At 54.1% G+C, this 16,481-nt stretch overlaps 1 protein-coding gene across 1 annotated transcript; it reads left to right on the top strand.

The window, feature by feature from the left end:
• Window positions 1-1,377: 1,377 nt before the first annotated feature.
• LOC142922592 (chromosome transmission fidelity protein 8 homolog) lies at window positions 1,378-12,337 on the top strand. The gene is made up of 4 exons (XM_076063406.1): window positions 1,378-2,124; window positions 3,150-3,267; window positions 5,752-5,920; window positions 11,997-12,337. The coding sequence occupies exons 1-4, from the start codon at window positions 2,102-2,104 to the stop codon at window positions 12,107-12,109; spliced, it is 423 nt and encodes a 140-aa protein (XP_075919521.1). The 5' UTR covers window positions 1,378-2,101; the 3' UTR covers window positions 12,110-12,337.
• The last annotated feature ends 4,144 nt before the right edge of the window (window positions 12,338-16,481 follow it).

Below are 16,481 nucleotides of genomic sequence, written 5' to 3'. Positions count from 1 at the left end.
CATCATGAAAAAAAAGCGCGTGGTTTTTAATTACAAAAAAACACATAAAAACTAAACCAAAAAAGTTATTTTTAAATGCTGCTTATTTTTGTTTTTGTAAATGTTTAAAAGTAATTTTTTTAGCGAACTTAACTTCGCGTTCGAGCTCGAACGGAAGTAACATGACGTCACGACGCAGTTCACGCCGAGAGACGGGGGCTTAGGGATCGACCATAAATGACGTCACGCACCTGGGGTGGGTGGGTGGGGTCAGACATTTTTGACGATGTGGATATAAAACAATAAAATTATAAAAATATAAAACAATAAAATAATAAAAATAATAAAACTATAAAATTCTCACTACGCTTCTACTGCAACACAAAGCAGCAATCATCATCAGGTGTTTTATATTTTTATTGTTTTATATTTTTATTATTTTATTGTTTTATAGTTTTATTATTTTATTGTTTTATATTTTTATTATTTTATTGTTTATATTTTTATTATTTAATTCTTGCTGTGGTTTCACACCTTGATGATGATGATTGCTGCTTTGTGTTGCAGTAGAAACGTCGTGAGAATTTTATAGTTTATTATTTTTACTATTTTATTGTTTTATATTTTTATTATTTTATTGCTTTATATTTTTATTATTTAATTGTTTTATATTTTTATTATTTTATTGTTTCCCTATCTACGTGGTGACTTTACCCAAATTTGAAGCACGTTTTATTTTTGCGGAAAGGAGGGGGGGCAGAGCTTTGTGACGTCATATTTGAGGGGGGTCTGACTTTTTGTGACGTCATATTTGAGGGGGGAAATCGTCCAAAATCGCGTGACGTCATTTATGTCTCGGCACCTGAGTGCTGTAAGTGTGCACTGGCCGCGGCTTTGTCTGCTTTGCTATCCAAAAATGCAAAATCGCTGCTTCTGTCCTAAGCGTACACTAGCCGCGACGTTTGTTCGCTTCGGCATTCCGGTGAAAATCTCTACTTCTGTCTGAGCCAACAGCGGTACACTAGCGCAGCTTTTGATTGCTTTGCGCGCGAATGAAAATCCGCAACGTCTGTCGGCGTTGAATCGCACGGCGAACACAGGCTCCGCCCCCCTCCCGGACAGAAGGGATGAGATTGAGGCAGGAAGTCGCGCCGCTGGTGAAATTTGCGCGGGAAAGTGCCGGCTGATGGCGGCTTGTTAAGTCTAGTAGGGGGCTAGTCTACAGACTGTAGTGGGGGGCTAGTCTACAGACTGTAGTGGGGGTAGTCTACAGACTGTAGTGGGGGGGTAGTCTACAGACTGTAGTGGGGGGGGTAGTCTACAGACTGTAGTGGGGGGGGTAGTCTACAGACTGTAGTGGGGGGGTAGTCTACAGACTGTAGTGGGGGGGTAGTCTACAGACTGTAGTGGGGGGGTAGTCTACAGATTGTAGTGGGGCACTCACAGACACAGTGACACACACACACAGTGACACACACACAGTGACACACACACAGTGACACACACACAGTGACACACACACTAACACACACACACTAACACACACACAGTGACACACACACACTAACACACACACACTAACACACACACACACTAACACACACAGTAACACACACACTGACACACACACTGACACACACACACACAGTGACACACACACTAACACACACAGTAACACACACACAGTGACACACACACACAGTGACACACACACAGTAACACACACAATAACACACACACACAGTAACACACACAGTGACACACACAGTGACACACACAGTAACACACACACAGTAACACACACACACTGACACACACACAGTGACACACACAGTGACACACACACAGTGACACACACACACAGTGACTCACACACAGTGACACACACAGTGACACACACACACACACTGACACACACACACACTGACACACACACACAGTGACACATACACACAGTAACACACACACACAGTGACACACACACAGTAACACACACACACAGTGACACACACACAGTAACACACACACACAGTGACACACACACAGTGACACACACACACACACAGTGACGCACGCAGTGACGTACGCAGTGACGCAGTGACACTCGGCAGGAGCAGCGGCCATGGTGCAGATCCTCGTGAGCGCGTGAGTCTGTGACGTCACAAAGGGACACCCCCCCCAACCCCCCACCCCCCCACCCCCCACGTGCTTCTGAATAATAATGACGTAATTACCTCCAACCTGATCGATGTCTGTAGCCCTAGGGGCACCCCCAGTGACAGCTGTCCCTGTGTGTGAGTCTGCTGTTGCTGTGTGGTGCTGTAGCCCTAGGGGCACCCCCAGTGACAGCTGTCCCTGTGTGTCAGTAGGGGTAGCTGTTGTGTGGTGCTGTAGTCTAGGGGGCACCCCCAGTGACAGCTGTCCCTGTGTGTGAGTCTGCTGCTGTGTGGTGCTGTAGCCCTAGGGGCACCCCCAGTGACAGCTGTCTCTGTGTGTGAGTCTGCTGTGTGGTGCTGTAGCCCTAGAGGACACCCCCAGTGGCAGCTGTCCCTGTGTGTGAGTCTGCTGCTGTGTGGTGCTGTAGCCCTAGGGGCACCCCAGTGACAGCTGTCTCTGTGTGTGAGTCTGCTGTGTGGTGCTGTAGCTCTAGAGGACACCCCCAGTGGCAGCTGTCCCTGTGTGTGAGTCTGCTGTGTGGTGCTGTGTGGTGCTGTAGCCCTAGGGGGCACCCCCAGTGACAGCTGCCCCTGTGTGTGAGTCTGCTGTGTATTGCTGTAGCCCTAGAGGACACCCCCAGTGGCAGCTGTCCCTGTGTGTGAGTCTGCTGTGTGGTGCTGTGTGGTGCTGTAGCCCTAGGGGCACCCCCAGTGGCAGCTGTCCCTGTCTGTTAGTAGGGGTAGCTGCTGTGTGGTGCTGTAGTCTAGGGGCACCCCCAGTGACAGCTGCCCCTGTGTGTGAGTCTGCTGTGTGGTGCTGTAGCTCTAGGGGCACCCCCAGTGGCAGCTGTCTCTGTGTGTCTGTAGGGGTAGCTGCTGTGTGGTGCTGTAGTCTAGGGGCACCCCCAGTGGCAGCTGTCTCTGTGTGTGAGTCTGCTGTGTGGTGCTGTAGGCCTAGGGGCACCCCCAGTGGCAGCTGTCTCTGTGACGTTCCCCTGTGATGGGCCATGGCAGTGGGCAGGCGGGGCTGGACGAGGATTGGCTGCTGGTGGAGCTGCAGGGTCACGTGGTGCCTCGCGGTGGAGGAGGCCTGCAGTCGGCTACCCTGGGAGACCTCCACTACACACGTGACGTGAGTGGGTGGGAGGGTGAGTGATGGTGTGAGTGGGTGGGTGGGTGAGTGGGTGGGTGGGTGAGTGGGTGAGTGAGTGAGTGGGTGAGTGGGTGGGTGAGTGGGTGGGTGGGAGGGTGAGTGGGTGGGTGAGTGGGTGGGTGAGTGGGTGAGGGGGTGGGTGAGTGAGTGAGTGGGTGAGTGGGTGGGTGGGTGAGTGGGTGGGAGGGTGGGTGAGTGGGTGGGAGGGTGGGTGGGTGGGTGAGTGGGTGGGTGGGAGGGTGGGTGGGTGAGTGGGTGGGTGGGTGAGTGAGTGGGTGGGTGGATGGGTGGGTGGGAGGGAGGGTGGGTGGGAGGGTGGGAGGGTGGGTGGGTGGGAGGGTGGAAGGGTGGGTGGGTGGGAGGGTGGGAGGGTGGGTGGGTGAGTGGGTGGGTGGGTGGGAGGGTGGGTGGGAGGGTGGGAGGGTGGGTGGGAGGGTGGGAGGGTGGGTGGGAGGGTGGAAGGGTGGGTGGGTGGGAGGGTGGGAGGGTGGGTGGGTGGGTGGGTGGGAGGGTGAGTGGGTGGGTGAGTGGGTGGGTGGGTGAGTGGGTGGGTGAGTGGGTGGGAGGGTGGGTGAGTGGGTGAGTGGGTGGGAGGGTGGGTGGGTGAGTGGGTTGGAGGGTGGGTGGGTGAGTGGGTGGGTGGGTGAGTGGGTGGGTGGGTGGGTGAGTGGGTGGGTGGGTGGGTGAGTGGGTGGGTGGGTGAGTGGGTGGGTGGGTGAGTGGGTGAGTGGGTGGGTGGGTGAGTGGGTGGGTGAGTGGGTGGGTGATTAGGTGGGTGAGTGGGTGAGTAGGTGGGTGGGTGAGTGGGTGGGTGGGAGGGTGGGTGGGAGGGTGGGTGGGTGGGAGGGTGGGTGGGTGGGTGGGAGGGTGGGTGGGTGGGAGGGTGGGTGAGTGGGAGGGTGGGTGAGTGGGAGGGTGGGTGAGTGGGTGGGAGGGTGGGTGTGTGAGTGGGTGGGAGGGTGAGTGGGTGGGTGGGTGGGAGGGTGGGTGGGTGAGTGGGAGGGTGGGTGGGTGGGAGGGTGGGTGGGTGGGAGGGTGGGTGGGAGGGTGGGTGGGTGAGTGAGTGAGTGGGTAAGGGAGTGGGTGAGTGAGTGAGTGGGTGGGTGAGTGAGTGGGTGGGTGGGTGAGTGGGTGGGTGAGTGGGTGGGTGGGTGGGTAGGTGAGTGAGTGGGTGAGGGGGTGGGTGGGTGAGTGGGTGGGAGGATGGGTGGGTGGGAGGATGGGTGGGTGGGTGGGTGAGTGGGTGGGTGGGTGGGAGGGTGGGAGGGTGAGTGGGTGGGAGTGTGGGTGGGTGGGAGAGTGAGTGGGTGGGTGGGTGGGAGGGTGGGTGGGTGGGTGGGAGGGTGGGTGAGTGGGTGGGTGGGTGGGAGGGTGAGTGAGTGGGTGGGTGGGTGGGTGAGTGTGTGGGTGGGTGAGTGGGTAGGTGGGTGAGTGGGTGAGTGGGTGTTTGAGTGGGTGGTAGGGTGGGTGGGAGGGTGGGTGAGTGGGTGGGTGGAAGGGTGGGTGGGTGTGTGGATGGGTGGGTGAGTGGGTGGGAGGGTGGGTGGGTGGGTGAGTGGGTGGGTGGGTGAGTGGGTGGGTGGGTGAGTGGGTGGGTGGGTGAGTGGGTGGGAGGGTGGGTGGGTGAGTGGGTGGGTGTGTGGGGTGGGTGAGTGGGTGGGAGGGTGGGTGGGTGTGTGAGTGGGTGAGTGGGTGGGAGGATGGGTGGGTGAGTGGGTGGGTGGGTGAGTGGGTGGGAGGGTGGGTGGGTGAGTGGGTGGGTGTGTGGGTGGGTGAGTGGGTGGGAGGGTGGTTGGGTGTGTGAGTGGGTGAGTGGGTGGGAGGGTGAGTGGGTGGGTGTGAGTGTGTGAGAGAGTGAGTGTGAGTGAGTGTGTGAGTGTGTGTGAGTGTGTGAGTGTGTGGGTGAGTGAGTGTGTGAGTGTGAGTGAGTGTGAGTGAGTGTGTGAGTGAGTGAGTGTGAGTGTGAGCGAGTGTGAGTGTGTGTATGAGTGAGTGAGTGTGTGAGTGAGTGTGAGTGTGTGAGTGAGTGTGAGTGAGTGAGTGTGAGTGTGTGTGAGTGAGTGAGTGTGAGTGTGTGTGAGTTAGTGAGTGAGTGTGAGTGAGTGTGTGTGTGTGTGCGTGTGTGAGTGAGTGAGTGTGTGAGTGAGTGAGTGTGAGTGAGTGTGTGAGTGTGTGAGTGTGTGTGTGAGTGAGTGAGTGTGAGTGAGTGTGTGAGTGAGTGAGTGTGAGTGAGTGTGTGCGTGTGAGTGAGTGAGAGTGGAGTGAGTGTGTGTGTGTGAGTGTGTGAGTGAGTGTGTGAGTGAGTGTGAGTGAGTGTGAGTGTGTGTGAGTGAGTGAGTGTGTGAGTGAGTGTGTGAGTGAGTGTGAGTGAGTGTGAGTGTGAGTGAGTGAGTGTGAGTGTGAGTGACTGAGTGTGAGTGTGTGTGTGTACGTGTATCTGTCTCTCGCTGTGTCTCTGAACAGGGTATCCCGGTTCTCATCATTGGTCATCACATCCTCTACGGCAAAGTGGTGAGCCTGGATAAGCCCTTAGCTGTATTGGTGAAGCAACAGCATCAGCAGCATCAGCAGCATCAGCAGCAGCAGCATCAGCAGGAAGAGATGGATGCACATCCTGAGCTGAACTCAACGGGTTCGCAAAGCAAAATCACAGAGAGCCATAGACTCACTCACACAGAGACCCATAGACTCACTCACACAGAGACCCATAGACTCACTCACACAGAGACCCATAGACTCACTCACGCAGAGACCCATAGACTCACTCACACAGAGAAACATAGACTCACTCACACAGAGACCCATAGACTCGCTCACACAGAGACCCATAGACTCGCTCACACAGAGACCCATAGACTCACTCACACAGAGACCCATAGACTCACCACACAGAGACCCATAGACTCACCACACAGAGACCCATAGACTCACTCACACAGAGACCCATAGACTCACTCACACAGAGACCCATAGACTCACTCACTCACAGAGACCCATAGACTCACTCACACAGAGACCCACAGACTCACTCACACAGAGACCCACAGACTCACTCACACAGAGACCCACAGACTCACTCACACAGAGACCCATAGACTCACTCACACAGAGACCCATAGATTCACTCACACAGAGACCCATAGACTCACTCACACAGAGGCCCACAGACTCACTCACACAGAGACCCATAGACTCACTCACACAGAGACCCACAGACTCACTCACACAGAGACCCACAGACTCACTCACACAGAGACCCATAGACTCACTCACACAGAGACCCACAGACTCACTCACACAGAGACCCATAGACTCACTCACGCAGAGACCCATAGACTCACTCACACAGAGAAACATAGACTCACTCACACAGAGACCCATAGACTCGCTCACACAGAGACCCATAGACTCGCTCACACAGAGACCCATAGACTCACTCACACAGAGACCCATAGACTCACTCGCACAGAGACCATAGACTCTCTCACACAGAGACCCATAGACTCACTCACACAGAGACCCATAGACTCACTCACACAGAGACCGATAGACTCACCACACAGAGACCCATAGACTCACCACACAGAGACCCATAGACTCACTCACACAGAGACCCATAGACTCACTCACACAGAGACCCATAGACTCACTCACACAGAGACCCATAGACTCACTCACATAGAGACCCACAGACTCACTCACACAGAGACCCACAGACTCACTCACACAGAGACCCATAGACTCACTCACACAGAGACCCATAGACTCACTCACACAGAGACCCATAGACTCACACAGAGACCCATAGACTCACACAGAGACCCACAGACTCACTCACACAGAGACCCACAGACTCACTCACACAGAGAGACCCACAGACTCACTCACACAGAGAGACCCACAGACTCACTCACACAGAGACCCATAGACTCACACAGAGACCCATAGACTCACTCACACAGACCCACAGACTCACTCACACTGAGACCCATAGACTCACTCACACAGAGACCCATAGACTCACTCACACAGAGAGACCCACAGACTCACTCACAGAGAGACCCATAGACTCACTCACACAGAGACCCATAGACTCACTCACACAGAGACCCATAGACTCACTTACACAGAGACCCATAGACTCACTCACACAGAGACCCATAGACTCACTCACACAGAGACCCACAGACTCACTCACACAGAGACCCATAGACTCACTCACACAGAGACCCACAGACTCACTCACACAGAGACCCATAGACTCACTCACACAGAGACCCATAGACTCACTCACACAGAGACCCATAGACTCACTCACACAGAGTCCCACAGACTCACTCACACAGAGTCCCACAGACTCACTCACACAGAGACCCATAGACTCACTCACACAGAGACCCATAGACTCAATCACACAGAGACCCATAGACTCACTCACACAGAGAGACCCACAGACTCACTCACACAGAGACCCATAGACTCACTCACACAGAGACCCACAGACTCACTCACACAGAGACCCATAGACTCACTCACACAGAGACCCATAGACTCACTCACACAGAGACCCATAGACTCACTCACACAGAGAGACCCACAGACTCACTCACACAGAGACCCATAGAATCACTCACACAGACACCCACAGACTCACTCACACAGAGACCCATAGACTCACTCACACAGAGAGACCCACAGACTCAATCACACAGAGACCCATAGACTCACTCACACAGAGACCCATAGACTCACTCACACAGACACCCATAGACTCACCACACAGAGACCCATAGACTCACTCACACAGAGACCCACAGACTCACTCACACAGAGACCCATAGACTCACTCACACAGAGACCCATAGACTCACTCACACAGAGAGATCCACAGACTCACTCACACAGAGAGACCCATAGACTCACTCACACAGACACCCATAGACTCACCACACAGAGACCCATAGACTCACTCACACAGAGAGACCCACAGACTCACTCACACAGAGACCCACAGACTCACTCACACAGTGACCCATAGAGTCACTCACACAGAGACCCACAGACTCACTCACACAGAGACCCATAGACTCACTCACACAGAGACCCATAGACTCACTCACACAGACACCCATAGACTCACTCACACAGAGACCCATAGACTCACTCACACAGACACCCATAGACTCACCACACAGAGACCCATAGACTCACTCACACAGAGACCCACAGACTCACTCACATAGAGACCCATAGACTCACTCACACAGAGACCCATAGACTCACTCACACAGAGACCCATAGACTCACTCACACAGACACCCATAGACTCACTCACACAGAGACCCATAGACTCACTCACACAGAGACCCATAGACTCACTCACACAGAGACCCACAGACTCACTCACACAGAGACCCACAGACTCACTCACACAGAGACCCACAGACTCACTCACACAGAGACCCATAGACTCACTCACACAGAGACCCATAGACTCACACAGAGACCCACAGACTCACTCACACAGAGAGACCCACAGACTCACTCACACAGAGACCCACAAACTCACTCACACAGAGACCCATAGACTCACTCACACAGAGACCCATAGACTCGCACAGAGACCCATAGACTCACTCACACAGAGACCCACAGACTCACTCACACAGAGACCCATAAACTCACTCACACAGAGAGACCCACAGACTCACTCACACAGAGACCCATAGACTCACTCACACAGACACCCATAGACTCACTCACACAGAGACCCATAGACTCACTCACACAGAGACCCATAGACTCACTCACACACAGAGACCCATAGACTCACTCACACAGAGACCCACAGACTCACCACACACAGAGACCCATAGACTCACTCACACAGACACCCATAGACTCACTCACACAGACACCCATAGACTCACTCACACAGAGACCCACAGACTCACCACACACAGAGACCCATAGACTCACTCACACAGAGGCCCACAGACTCACTCACAAAGAGACCCATAGGCTCACTCACACAGAGACCCACAGACTCACTCACACAGAGAGACCCACAGACTCACCACACACAGACACCCATAGACTCACTCACACAGAGACCCACAGACTCACTCACACAGAGACCCACAGACTCACTCACACAGAGACCCACAGACTCACTCACACAGAGACCCACAGACTCACTCACACAGAGACCCATAGACTCACTCGCACAGAGACCCACAGACTCACTCACACAGAGACCCATAGACTCACTCACACAGACACCCACAGACTCACCACACAGAGACCCATAGACTCACTCACACAGAGACCCATAGACTCACTCACACAGAGACCCATAGACTCACTCACACAGAGACCCATAGACTCACTCACACAGACACCCACAGACTCACTCACACAGAGACCCATAGACTCACTCACACAGAGACCCATAGACTCAATCACACAGAGACCCATAGACTCACTCACACAGAGAGACCCACAGACTCACTCACACAGAGACCCATAGACTCACTCACACAGAGACCCACAGACTCACTCACACAGAGACCCATAGACTCACTCACACAGAGACCCATAGACTCACTCACACAGAGACCCATAGACTCACTCACACAGAGAGACCCACAGACTCACTCACACAGAGACCCATAGAATCACTCACACAGACACCCACAGACTCACTCACACAGAGACCCATAGACTCACTCACACAGAGAGACCCACAGACTCACTCACACAGAGACCCATAGACTCACTCACACAGAGACCCATAGACTCACTCACACAGACACCCATAGACTCACCACACAGAGACCCATAGACTCACTCACACAGAGACCCACAGACTCACTCACACAGAGACCCATAGACTCACTCACACAGAGACCCATAGACTCACTCACACAGAGAGATCCACAGACTCACTCACACAGAGAGACCCATAGACTCACTCACACAGACACCCATAGACTCACCACACAGAGACCCATAGACTCACTCACACAGAGAGACCCACAGACTCACTCACACAGAGACCCACAGACTCACTCACACAGTGACCCATAGACTCACTCACACAGAGACCCACAGACTCACTCACACAGAGACCCATAGACTCACTCACACAGAGACCCATAGACTCACTCACACAGACACCCATAGACTCACTCACACAGAGACCCATAGACTCACTCACACAGACACCCATAGACTCACCACACAGAGACCCATAGACTCACTCACACAGAGACCCACAGACTCACTCACATAGAGACCCATAGACTCACTCACACAGAGACCCATAGACTCACTCACACAGAGACCCATAGACTCACTCACACAGACACCCATAGACTCACTCACACAGAGACCCATAGACTCACTCACACAGAGACCCATAGACTCACTCACACAGAGACCCACAGACTCACTCACACAGAGACCCACAGACTCACTCACACAGAGACCCACAGACTCACTCACACAGAGACCCATAGACTCACTCACACAGAGACCAATAGACTCACACAGAGACCCACAGACTCACTCACACAGAGAGACCCACAGACTCACTCACACAGAGACCCACAAACTCACTCACACAGAGACCCATAGACTCACTCACACAGAGACCCATAGACTCGCACAGAGACCCATAGACTCACTCACACAGAGACCCACAGACTCACTCACACAGAGACCCATAAACTCACTCACACAGAGAGACCCACAGACTCACTCACACAGAGACCCATAGACTCACTCACACAGACACCCATAGACTCACTCACACAGAGACCCATAGACTCACTCACACAGAGACCCATAGACTCACTCACACACAGAGACCCATAGACTCACTCACACAGAGACCCACAGACTCACCACACACAGAGACCCATAGACTCACTCACACAGACACCCATAGACTCACTCACACAGACACCCATAGACTCACTCACACAGAGACCCACAGACTCACCACACACAGAGACCCATAGACTCACTCACACAGAGGCCCACAGACTCACTCACAAAGAGACCCATAGGCTCACTCACACAGAGACCCACAGACTCACTCACACAGAGAGACCCACAGACTCACCACACACAGACACCCATAGACTCACTCACACAGAGACCCACAGACTCACTCACACAGAGACCCACAGACTCACTCACACAGAGACCCACAGACTCACTCACACAGAGACCCACAGACTCACTCACACAGAGACCCATAGACTCACTCGCACAGAGACCCACAGACTCACTCACACAGAGACCCATAGACTCACTCACACAGACACCCACAGACTCACCACACAGAGACCCATAGACTCACTCACACAGAGACCCATAGACTCACTCACACAGAGACCCATAGACTCACTCACACAGAGACCCATAGACTCACTCACACAGACACCCACAGACTCACCACACAGAGACCCATAGACTCACTCACACAGAGACCCATAGACTCACTCACACAGAGACCCATAGACTCACTCACACAGAGACCCACAGACTCACTCACACAGACACCCACAGACTCACCACACAGAGACCCATAGACTCACTCACACAGAGACCCACAGACTCACTCACACAGACACCCACAGACTCACTCACACAGAGACCCATAGACTCACTCACACAGGCGACGCTCCGTTGTGTTTCAGACGTGACGCCGTCGGTTCGCACCCAATACCTCGTCCAGGCGCTCGTTCACACCAAGCTGCTGTTCAAGACCAGGCCCAAGCCAATCATCACCAACGTTCCCCGCAAGGTGTAAATCTCCGGTACCGCTTTGTGGCGTTCGCTGATTCGCCAGCGCCCGGTGACAGGGTGGAGATTCTGTGGGGGGGGGGGGGGGGGTTGGTGGATCGCACGTGGATGGGAGTGTGCACTTACCGCCATCTGCTCTGTCCGTGTGTGGGGGATAGAGCGTTGCTCCCTCGCGCGAGGCGTTGGGTGTTCATCTCCTCGTCCCCACGTGAATAATAAACACGACTCGTGAGCAGTTTGGTGGTGATGGTGGTGATGGTGGTGATGGTGATGGTGGTGATGGTGGTGATGGTGGTGGTGGTGGTGGTGATGGTGGTGGTGATGGTGGTGGTGGTGGTGCTGGTGGTGATGGTGGTGATGGTGATGGTGGTGGTGATGGTGATGGTGGTGGTGCTGGTGGTGATGATGGTGGTGGTGATGGTGGTGGTGATGGTGGTGGTGGTGATGATGGTGGTGGTGGTGGTGGTGATGGTGGTGGTGATGGTGGTGGTGATGGTGGTAGGTGGTGGTGGTGATGGTAGGTGGTGGTGGTGATGGTGGTGGTAGTGGTAGGTGGTGGTGATGGTAGGTGGTAGGTGGTGGTGGTGGTAGGTGGTGGTGGTGGTGATGGTGGTGGTGGTGGTGATGGTGGTGGTGATGGTGGTGGTGGTGGTGGTGATGGTGGTGGTGGTGGTGATGGTGGTGGTGGTGGTGATGGGGATGATGGTGATGATGGTGGTTATGGTGATGGTGGTGGCGATGGTAGTGGTGATGGTGGTGGCGATGGTGGTGGTGATGGTGGTGGTGGTGGTGATGAAGGTAGTGGTGGTGGTGATGGTGATGATGTTAGTGGTGGTGGTGGTGACGGTGATGATGTTAGTGGTGGTGGTGATGGTGATGATGGTGATGATGTTAGTGGTGGTGGTGATGATGGTGATGATGGTGATGATGTTAGTGGTGGTGGTGGTGATGGTGAATGTTGTTGATGATGGTGTTGGTAGTGTGGGGAGTGGTGGTGGTGGTGATGGTGGTAGTGGTGATGTGGTGGTGGTGGTGATGATGGTGATGATGATGGTGGTGGTGGTGGTGATGATGGTGGTGGTGATGGTGGTGGTGATGATGATGATGATGTTGTTGGTGGTGTGGGGAGTGGTGGCGCACCGGTTAGCGCTTCACCGCTCGCCGCACCTCACGGCCACCGACACCACGGGCAGCGACGATTCTCTGAACAGGCCCTGGGTCTCACCTAGGTCGACTCAGCCTAAAATGAGTCACCTGGTGCGTCGGTGGAGTGGTAAACATCGCCACTGGGGAGACAAAGGCGGTCGGGCGTGGTGCTGCTGGCCTTCATAGGTGCTGCTCGCTAACAGCACTTGCCCCTACAGTCTGTCACGGCTACACGGGGGATCTTTGTCTTTGTGGTGTTACATTGGGTGGGTGGGTCAGTGAATGAATGACCGGGTGAGTGAGTGAGTTGATGAGTGAGTGGGTGAGTGAGTGGGTGAGTGAGTGGGTGAATGAATGAATGAGTAGGTGGGATGGTGAATGGGTGGGTGAGTGAGTGGGTGAATGAATGGGTGAATGAATGAATGAGTAGGTGGGATGGTGAATGGGTGGGTGAGTGGGTGAGTGAGTGAGTTTATGAGTGGGTGGGTCATTGAATGCGTGAATGATTGAGTGAGTGGGTGAATGGGTGAGTGAATGAGTGAGTAGGTGGAATGGTGAATGTGTGGGAGAGTGGATGGGTCAGTGAGTGAGTTGATGAGTGGGTAGGTCATTGAATGGGTGAATGAATGAGTGAGTGGGTGAGTGAATGGGCGAATGAATGAGTAGGTGGGATGTTGAATGGGTGGGTCATTGAATGGGTGAATGAATGAGTGAGTGGGTGGAATGGTGAATGAGTGAGTGAATGGGTGAAAGAATGAGTGAGTATGTGGGATGGTGAATGGGTGGGTGAGTGAGTGAGTTGATGAGTGAGTGGGTGAGTGGATGGGTGAATGAATGAGTGGGTGGAATGGTGAATGGGTGGGTGAGTGAGTGGGTGAGTGAATGGGTGAATGAATGAGTGAGTATGTGGGATGGTGAATGGGTGGGTGAGTGAGTGAGTTGATGAGTGGGTGAGTGAATGGGCGAATGAATGAGTGGGTGGAATGGTGAATGGGTGGGTGAGTGAATGGGCGAATGAATGAGTGAGTGGGTGGAATGGTGAATGGGTGAGTGAGTGAATGCGTGAGTGCGTGGGTGAGCGGATGGATGAGTGAATGGGTGAGTGAATGAGTGGGTGAGTTGGTGAGCGAATGAATGAGTGAATGGATGAATGAATGGGTGGGTGAATGGGGGATTTAGGATGGGTTGGTGAGTGGTTGAGTGAGCATGTGGGTGAAGGACGCTGCTACTGGGCAGTTGGAGGCAGTCGCCCTCCAGCAACAGCGGAGGGCAGAGGAGCGACGCTCACAACAACGAGCGGAGCGCCGGGCGGATAAAGCACAGCAGGTTGGCACAGTAGGGGGCACAGGTGGTGCATCAGCCAGTCATCTCAGTCAACCCATGTCACCTGGGTCTGTCCCGTGACCACCTCATGCACCTAGCCTGGCACAGGACCAGTCAGTCCATGTCACCTGGGTCTGTCACGTGACCACCTCATGCACCTAGCCTGGCACACCAGTCAACCCATGTCACCTGGGTCTGTCACGTGACCACCTCCTGCACCTAGCCTGGCACAGGACCAGTCAATCCATGTCACGTGGGTCTGTCACGTGACCACCTCCTGCACCTAGCCTGGCACAGCAGTCAACCCATGTCACGTGGGTCTGTCACGTGACCACCTCCTGCACGTAGCCTGGCACAGGACCAGTCAATCCATGTCACCTGGGTCTGTCACGTGACCACCACCTGCACCTAGCCTGGCACAGGACCAGTCAATACATATCACGTGGGTCTGTCACGTGACCTGCACCTAGCCTGGCACACCAGTCAATCCATGTCACGTGGGTCTGTCACGTGACCCCCACCTGCACCTAGCCTGGCACAGCAGTCAATCCATGTCACGTGGATCTGTCACGTGACCACCTCCTGCACCTAGCCTGGCAGACCAGTCAATCCATGTCACGTGGTTCTGTCACCTCCTGCACTTAGCCTGGCAGACCAGTCAATCCATGTCACGTGGGTCTGTCACGTGACCACCTCATGCACCTAGCCTGGCACAGGACCAGTCAACCCATGTCACGTGGGTCTGTCACGTGACCACCACCTGCACCTAGCCTGGCACAGGACCAGTCAATCCATGTCACGTGGGTCTGTCACTTGACCACCTCCTGCACCTAGCCTGGCACAGGACCAGTCAATCCATGTCACGTGGGTCTGTCACGTGACCACCTCCTGCACCTAGCCTGGCACAGGACCAGTCAATCCATGTCACCTGGGTCTGTCACGTGACCTCCTGCACCTAGCCTGGCACAGCAGTCAATCCATGTCACCTGGGTCTGTCACGTGACCTCCTGCACCTAGCCTGGCACAGCAGTCAATCCATGTCACCTGGGTCTGTCACGTGACCACCACCTGCACCTAGCCTGGCACACAAGTCAACCCATGTCACCTGAGTCTGTCACGTGACCATCACGAAGAACGATCCAGAGCCCAGGCCAACTGATGGTATCACAGGCCTTGACCAGGTCAATAAAGCAGAGATGTAGGTCTTGTTGGAATTCCCTACACCTCTGCTGTAGCAGACGGACAGAAAATATGGCATCTGTGCAGGACCGCCCTTTCCTGAAACCGCCTTGGGGCTCCGCAAGCCTCTCCTCAGCGTGCCTGGCAAGGCGATGCTGAATAATCCTTGCCAGAACCTTTCCCGGCACACTGAGGAGTGAGATGCCCCTGTAGTTGTTACAGTCTGTGCGGTCCCCCTTCTTAAAAAGGGGGACCACCAGGGCATCCTTCCAATCCTGCGGAACCCGTCCAGTGGTCGAGACTGTTGTTATGATGTCATATAGGGCAGTCTGTGCACAAACGCCACCCTCCCTCAGCATTTCGCTTGGGAGATCATCTCTGCCCGCTGCCTTTCCTAGTCTCAGACTCCGGATCGCCCTCAATACTTCCTCAGCAGATGGCACCTCAGCCAGCCACTCACAGGGGGTGACTTCTTCCAATATTTGAGGCACCGCAGCCTCAGCAGGGTCATCCTCACACACACACACAGGTACACACACACAGGTACACACACACAGGTACACACACACAGGAACACACACAGGTACACACACACACAGGTACACACACATACACAGGTACACACACATACACAGGTACACACACACACACAGGTACACACACAGGTACACACACACATAGGTACACACAGACAGGTACACACACACAGGTACACACACACAGACAGGTAC

This window comes from Petromyzon marinus, unplaced genomic scaffold, assembly GCF_048934315.1.
Source record: "Petromyzon marinus isolate PM22_M1 ecotype Great Lakes invasive population unplaced genomic scaffold, UKy_Petmar_22M1.pri1.0 PM_Scaffold_112, whole genome shotgun sequence".
In the NCBI taxonomy this organism is placed as follows: domain Eukaryota; kingdom Metazoa; phylum Chordata; class Hyperoartia; order Petromyzontiformes; family Petromyzontidae; genus Petromyzon; species Petromyzon marinus.
The sequence above is the reverse complement of the archived record's forward strand: the minus strand, read 5'-3'. Positions and strand labels throughout refer to the sequence as shown.